At 46.9% G+C, this 7,934-nt stretch overlaps 1 protein-coding gene across 2 annotated transcripts in view; it reads left to right on the top strand.

Annotated features, from left to right (window-relative positions):
- The first annotated feature begins 496 nt into the window (after positions 1-496).
- HOMER2 (homer scaffold protein 2) overlaps positions 497-7,934 on the top strand; it is a 78,565-nt gene continuing 71,127 nt past the window's right edge. The window contains exon 1 of one of the 2 annotated variants that reach the window (XM_053365137.1): positions 497-999. In XM_053365137.1, the coding sequence (XP_053221112.1) occupies positions 878-999 (122 nt within the window). In that variant the 5' untranslated portion in view covers positions 497-877. The remainder of the gene's footprint in view (positions 1,000-7,934) is intronic. The other variant, XM_053365138.1, reaches the window with a different exon arrangement.

Here is a 7,934-nt window from a genome sequence, read left to right as displayed (position 1 = left end):
TAGCACATTATTCTTTATTAATTGCATTCATATAGCACCTTCCTTCCAAGTAGCTCCAGCTGGCCTACGTTGTTCCTTTTCCCTCTTCCCAACTAATCATCACAACAATATTGCGAGGAAGGTCAGGTGGAGAGAAAGTGTGCTGTGTGCGCAAGGTCATGCTGTGAACTTCATGGGAGATCAGACATTTCTGAGCCTGGCGCTTTCCAGCGCTGGGTGCAGCACTCGGTATCCTTTTGGTTCCGAAGTAGCGCAGTCCGATCCTATGCCCGTTGCCTCGCAAGTTAAAGACCCCACCGCGCTCAGTAGATTTCACTGCGTCCGCAGAGCCTGGCGGGGGCGAGGTCCGGGGAATCGCTCCGGCGCCCAGGATCGCGCGCGGGGGAGCCCCTGCGCGGTGGCAGCCGCCGCTTCGATTGGACGCGTCGCGCGCCGTCCCGCCCCTCGCCCTCGGGAGAAACTGCGGCAGCGGCCGCGTGTGCGACTCGCTCCCCCCCCCCCGCCAGTGAGCGAGTGGGAGGCGGCAGCGGGCGCGCAAAAGCAGGTGGAACTCGGAGCCGCCGCTCCAAAGCGCCGACTTCCGAAGCGGGAGAGGACAGCGCAGAGCGCGCCCGGCTCCAGGCTCGCCAGCCCAGCCGCTCGTCGCGCAACGCAGCGGGCTGCCCTCGCTGCCCTCCCCGCCTGCGAGAGGCGCTTATGTAAAAGGACCAGAGGCAATTAAAGAGCAGGGCGGGCAGCTCCGAGGACGCCGAAGAGGTTGGGTGCCGCCGCCGCCAAGCCAGAGGCTGCTTTGCGCGCGCCGCCGCCACAGCTCGGAAGCTCCTCCACATACAGCCCGCGAGGGAGCTGAGGAGAAAGCTCTCCCCGGGGCGGCCGTATGTGCGAAGTCGGGACGCGCCCTCCGCTCCCCGCCGGCGACCGAGGCGGCGGAGAGACTCCCCCGGCCAGCGCGCTGTCGCCGCCGGGCTGCGTGGCCGGCGACAAGTGCCGAGAGATGGGGTGAGTCCGGGCGCCAGCGACGGAGTGGGGGGGGGCGACGCTTTCCTGCCTCGAAATTCGCGCCTTTTTGGAGGGGGCGCGCGCGCGCGCGCACACGAGGGGGGGGGGTTGCTCCTTGTGAGGAAGGGGCTGGGGGGGGGGGCGCCCTGCGGAGGAGGCGCTCGAACTTCGGCGCGGCTCTCCGGCGCCGCCTGGCCACTTTCTCTCGGCGCGCCCTGGGCTCTTTTCCCTTTCTGAAAGGAGAGCTCGACGGGATCGAGCCCTTCTCACTATGCGAGACTTAAGCCTCCTGGAAAACAGTGGGGATTCCTTCTGAGTAAATAGGTCCAGGTTCTGGCTTGAATGCTTCTAGATCTCTTGCGCCTTTCGCAGAGGATGTCCAGCCTGTAGGATCCCTATAGGATTTTCTGCCTGGCAGCCGTGTCAGAAGTAAAAGTCTCATAGACTTCAGCAGGGCTTGCGTCCAGCTTTCAGATCGCCACTTAGCTTTGGGAGGGCTAAAAAGGAAGCCGGTGCCTTGCTTAAAAGGGGAGGGATGGAAGGGTCGTGTGACTCAAGAGCTGGACTATATTTAAATAAAAAATAATCTCAGATTCAGATCCTCCTGTTGGGTCAGGGTCAAGCCAAGCAGGGGCTGTCAGCCTTAGGCTGATCTTGGCTGTTCATAAGAGCAATATTTTGAAAGTTATTGAAATCTGCTAGGCATTCTGCAGTGATAGAAATCTAGAGACAAGCCCTGCCCGCAGGGATGCGAACAGGAAGGGAACAGGTCCAGACAGCACATTGACTTGGCAAGACTGGTGCAGGTGGCAGCTTTACAAACGGCCCCCCCCATTGTTACCTCATTTTTGCAACATATTTCCCACACCTTCCAATCTAATACTACAACACTAAAGGTGAAATATTATACTCGCTTACCTTCGGGTAAAGTCTGTTTCACTCATTGAGTCCATGTGCTCTAAGGCGCCAATTCTTTGCATGTATACCTGGAATAAACTTCGCTGAATGCAATTGGAGTTATACTTCTGAATAAACCTGCATGGGATTGGGTTATGGGGACAGGAACTGGCTGGTATGGTCAGGAATGGCTCCCAAAAAGCTGCACTGTGCAATCCAGGAGATGCACCTCCCAGAAACTCTGGCACCATTGCAAAGATGCTGCTGCATGTGTGCAACAGTGTGTCAGCCAAGGATGCAATTCCAGACATCATGAAGAAGAGCCATAGTTCAGTGGTAGACTGTGTGTTTTGTATGCAGAAGATCCCAGGTTCAGTCCCTGGTATCTCCAGGGAGGGTGCAGAATGTCTCCTGCCTCAGTTTCTGGAGAGCTGTTGCCAGTCAATATAGACCAGTAAGTATTCTTCAACTTTTTCAGACTCAGAACCCACCTTTAATCAAACATGGATTTGGGTACCCATTTCTTAAACTTTCCCCTCCCCATATATTTGCTGCTGTGATGCACCTTGAATCAGACCATGACCTAGTAGTGGTTCCCAGCCCACCAGTTGTAGACCAATGGTGTAGCCCATGGGTAGGCAAACTAAGGCCCGGGGGCCGGATCTGGCCCAATCTCCTTCTAAATTCGGCCCGCGGACGGTCTGGGAATCAGCGTATTTTTACATGAGTAGAATGTGTCCTTTTATTTAAAATCATTCTTTTTTCCCCAAAATATAGTCAGGCCCCCCACAAGGTCTGAGGGACAGTCGACCGGCCCCCTGCTGGAAAGGTTTGCTGACCCCTGGTGTAGCCAATACTGAGCTAGATGGACCTTTGGGTCTGACTGGTAAAAGGCATCTGATTTCACGCCAGTGTTCTCCATGATGTGGCAAAGAGTCCCAAGGGCTCTCATATTGCATGCTGCTTCATGTCTGCCCCTAAAAATAAAAATATTGCTGTCCAAAGCAAGTGCTTGAGATGTTTCTCTAGGGTAAAGTGTAGCTTGCATATGAGTTTTACAAAAGTTAGGTGCTCACAAAACACTTCTTTCAGTCTGCTTGTAATCACACAGCTGTTGGGATTGTACGGATGGCTTGGAGGCTGACAACACCCTTCCCATTTTACAGATTTCCTGCTGGTTACCAGGATGTGACTTTCGCTCACTATGGGCAGCCAGGAGAGTTGCCTTTTGCAAGTTCTATAGTGTGCATACTGTTTTGTTGGGATGTGTGTACTCGATGCAATTTGACTGGCAACTTTCAGCATCTGTTTTGGTTGCCAACAGTTTGACTTGCACTCTGATCCTTTACCTGCAAATAAGCACTGCGGACTTCCATTGTTTTCCTTCAAGTGAGCATGCTGAGGATGAATACTTTACATGGTCACATTTTCGCATGTTGCATTCCAGTATTGGGGAGTGAGATGTATTGTGACTGGGGCAATAAGACAACCAGCAGTCAAGCTTTTGCCCCTCCCCTCCCAAATCTGAACATGTGCCATTTGGGTTATAGGTCAGGTCACCAACTCCTCAACAAGCTGCTGTAGTTGTGCCTTTAAAAGCAGACTTTGGCAATTGAAGCTTTCTAAGGCACTAGCATTTGCCATGTTCGGACTTCCTTGAAAGTGGGTGTAATCCGCTGCTGGAGGATACAGGCTGTGTGTTGCTCTGCACAAATGTATTATTAAGGCATGGGGGTGAGGCTGGGCCAGTGTCGATTGTACTGGTTTAAGAACTACAGAACAGGTTAGATCACCCGCTAATGAGTGTTGACTAAGTCGCTGTTAAAGCATAGCTGCAGGGGCTGGTTCAGGAGTTGGCCACCATAACAGTGATCTGCCCAGAACTACCCAGTGAGTTATTTATATTACTCTACGGTAAATAATTTGTGGCTTGCAGACCATGTGATGGGAGGGTGATGCCTGGTTTAAGGCATACAGCATAGTACAATATCCCCAACAGGTAGAGTTACCAGTGTGTTTACTGGCTCTGGATTCTGCACCTTTGACTGCTCCCTGACACTTGTTAATGCTTATCTGCCTGTCGTGAAAAGTTTTACTGCTAGATTTCTGCAGACTTAGCAGCTTCTAAAGGTATAGGAAGTCCCAAGAGGTTGCCTTGGTACGTTTACAACCCCAAGTGCTTTTTTGGGGGAGATGCGCTTTTCAGGTGAATATTGGCAATAGTGAATTTAGGCCAGTAAAACCACTTTCCCTGGGCACAGCCTCGATAGGAACTGGCACCAAAATTCCTGAAACGTGCAGTAACAGCAGCAAGAATATTATTGGCCCAAAAATGGAAACAGGGACAACTACCAACATTGGAGGAATGGAGAATGAAGCTGATGGACTATGCAGAACTTGACAAATTAACAGGGAAGATTAGATATCTACGAGATCAAAAGTTTATCAAAGACTGGGGAAAGTTTGTAGATTATCTGGAATGTATAAGCGATGAGAGAATAACGCTAGTAGCATTTCAAGAAGCTCTGTAAAAGTTTGAGAAATATTGTAAAAAAGAAAAATAAATTGGGAAGGATATGTTAAAAGGCAATAGCAAATTTAGGAAATGTGAAAGTAAAAATGTTAAAAATGGATGATTGTCAGAGAAGCTGAAGGAAGTCCAAAAGCGAAAATTTGTGAAAGTTTTGATATGGTGTTATATGTATTTTTTGATGGAAAACTAATAAAAATATTATTAAAAAAAACAAAATTCCTGAAACGTATTGACACGTACTAAAATCATGCAACATTTTGTTTTTCACCTGAAATAATTACTCATGTTTCCAAGTTTCCAAAAAAGCCAGGCATTTGATTGATCAGAGATGAGGGTGCAGGCAGAGTAGTATTGTAGCATCTTCATAGTCTCAGCAATTGCAGCCTGTCTCAGTGCAGCACATTCAATAGCTGAAGGAGTTGGAAGAGTTAACCGAAAGCATGGGTGACTTAAGATTTCAGCAATGGTACCTTTTAAATGTCTACCACTGTTGTTGCTAATAATAATTTTAAAAAGCATTCCTTCAAAAAGCTGAGCATGGTGTACATAGCCTCCCCTCATTTTATATCACCCTCATTTTATCCTCACAACAGCCCTGTAAGGTAGGCTAGGCAAAGAAATTTTCCCCATTTTACTCTGCTACTCTAACCACTAACATCACAGTAGCTCTCTCTTCAGACTGCTCAGTTGCTTACCATAGTGATTAGACCAGGAGTAATTTGTCCTATAATTGCTTTACCTATGTATGTTTAAACTTGGATACATTTTGTGGGGGAACAGAAGTGGGTGTTTTCCTTAGGCACTGGTGGACTAGTTCGAACTTTGAATTGAAGGACAAAAGTCAAGGACAATAGGCAGTGCAAGTCTGGCAGCTGAGAGATTTCCAAATTCTCCCTGATAAAGAGGAAATAATGGCCCCTATCTGCCTTTGACAGGGAGTTATGTAAAGGAAGGTGTGAAGTGAATGACCAAGTTGTGAGTGGCCACAGCTTCATTTAAAATTATTTTTAAAATCAGCTTCATACATAAAATGTCTGACAAAAGAGAAAATTAGCATGTTGTCATTTATCTAGGAAATAGGAATAACTCTTCCATAGTTTCCTTTGTGTGACTACTTAATGCCAAGAATTCTGCAACCTGTATAGGTGATGCAAATTGGGGTATGTTACACAGTGCTTTTTATTCTTTTAAAAATAAATAAAAATATTTGTCTCATTTTACTTCTTGTTCTGGTTTGAAGTGGGGCAAGGAGCAATACGGTACAGTGGTACCTCAGTTTAAGAACAGCCCTGTTTATGAACTATTCGGTTTAAGAACTCTGCAAAACTGGAAGCAGTGTTTTGGTTTGTGAACTTTACTTCGGTCTAAGAACAGAAGCCGAATGCTGGAAGGGCACCGGCAGCAGGAGGCCTTATTAGGGAAAGCGCACCTTGGTTTAAGAATGGATTTGGTTTAAGAACGGACTTCCGGAACGGATTAAGTTCATAAACCGAGGTACCACTGTATGTTGAAACTCTACCCCAACCACTGGAAACCTTTCTGACTGCTGAGATCTGAGCCGGTGTTGCCCACAAACCTTTAAACACATTTTCATAGTCATAAGGACTAGCAGCTTGATTTCCCTCCCCCAAAAGGAATTCCCAGATTCTTAGGACTCTGTTTCTACACTCAGCACTAGCTTCTGAGCTTTCTCAACATTCCTGCAGGATTCTAGCATGTATGATGTCTAGCTTACTGCTCTAATAGGAAGCTGTCTCACACCCTATTAGATTTATTTGGCTGTCTAGTGCAGAACTGTCTCTTCTGATGGGTCTCAGGAAGACTTCCCCCCCATCAGCTGCTACTTGATTCTCCCTGTCATCTTTGTTTCAATGGATAACAGCTGGTTCTAGAGAGCAACCATCAGCCACAGCAGAGAGTACCAGACAAGGTGGACAAATAATCAGTTCCTGGGATAAGGCAGCTTCCTGTGTTCCAAACTGGAGATGCCAGGGATTGAATCTTAGACTTTCTGCATGCAAACCATATGTTCTCCTGCTGAGCTATGTTCCCTACAAAAAAAGGGGGGGGAAGACTTGCCATTTCCAGTGCCTGTAAGGGTTCTTCAGTGTATCCTTAAGACTTCAATTATCAGTGTACCAAATATTTCTTTGAAGAGTAGTCTTGAATTCTCTAAGGTACACTGACCAGTTTCTTCAGGTTACTCCTGTTAATTCAGTACAATTATTTTAGAGTACCTAATCTTAAGGTTGTAGCCTGAGGTGCCTTGGGCCATTAACTTATTGCATATTCCAAAGGGAATGTTAGGAACCTCTTTAACTTTCTCAGTGGTAAGCATGTGAAGGAAAAGTAGCTTTTGACATGCACAAGCTTTTAAGACTTGGGTTCTTGCTAAGCAAAACGCCTCCCATGACATTGATATTAAGCTGAATGAATGTCATTTTAGCTGAATGAATGTCATTTTGCACAAGGTGGGCAGGCAGGCAGCCTTTAAAAGTAAAATGTTTGACTTCATTAGCCCATTTTATGGGTTGAATTACTAAAACCTATTTGACAAAAGTGTAAATGTGAAATGTCACGAGGTGACAAACCCTTCAAGTATTTAACGTGATGTCAGAGCTAGGGATTTATTTTCAACTTCTTTATAATTTCATCAGCGAAATTGCGTTGATTTTTGTATTTCGGCTGCTTTATATGAATACTGTCTGCTTGCATAAGCAACTAGATTTAGGCTTTGCATCTCTCCTAGTATTTTTAGCTTGAGTTTCTTAGAAGTGTTGGGAACCTAAAATCTCGCTTACTTGGAAGCAAGTTCCACTTAAATCAGTAAACCTGCTTCCAAATAAGTGTATTGGAGATGGATATGCTGTTTAATCTTTAGTAGCTTGTTGACTGTGGGCATTGCTGTACATTTTGGGAGCAAACACCAGTGCAATGTGGTCCATTAGGGTGACCAGAAGACTTGCCCACTAATCTTAGGCAGCTCCCACCTGCCTGCCTTCTTACTTAAAACCAGTCCAGGAACTGCTGCTACCTATCAGTTTCCCCAGCCTTAGTCTAAGTTTTGCCTTTGTAGGACTCAACAGGGAGGAGGATGGGAACAATGCTAGAATTAGTTGGCACAGAAAGCACTCGCTTGGGCATCAAAGGTGTTTTTTTTAAGCATACATCTAAAAGCGGAAAGGCTCTGAACATGACCAAGAACTACATAAGCATAGGAAGACGCATCAGAGAGGTGGAATTGGCTGGGACTCCCTGTGGAGTGAATATTTAGGAAACCTAGGTTAGCTGCTGACACAACACTAAGCAGTGTGGTGTAGTGGTTAAGAGCGGTAGACTCATAATCTGGTGAACTGGGTTTGCTTCCCCGCTCCTCCACATGCAGCTGCTGGGTGACCTTGGGCTAGTCACACTTCTCTGAAGCCTCTCAGCCCCACTCACCTCACAGAGTGTTTGTTGTGGGGGAGGAAGGGAAAGGAGAATGTTAGCCGCTTTGAGACTCCTT

Source organism: Podarcis raffonei, chromosome 14, assembly GCF_027172205.1.
Source record: "Podarcis raffonei isolate rPodRaf1 chromosome 14, rPodRaf1.pri, whole genome shotgun sequence".
NCBI classification, from domain to species: Eukaryota; Metazoa; Chordata; class Lepidosauria; order Squamata; family Lacertidae; genus Podarcis; species Podarcis raffonei.
Note: the sequence above shows the minus strand (reverse complement) of the source record. Positions and strands in the feature narration are given on the sequence as shown.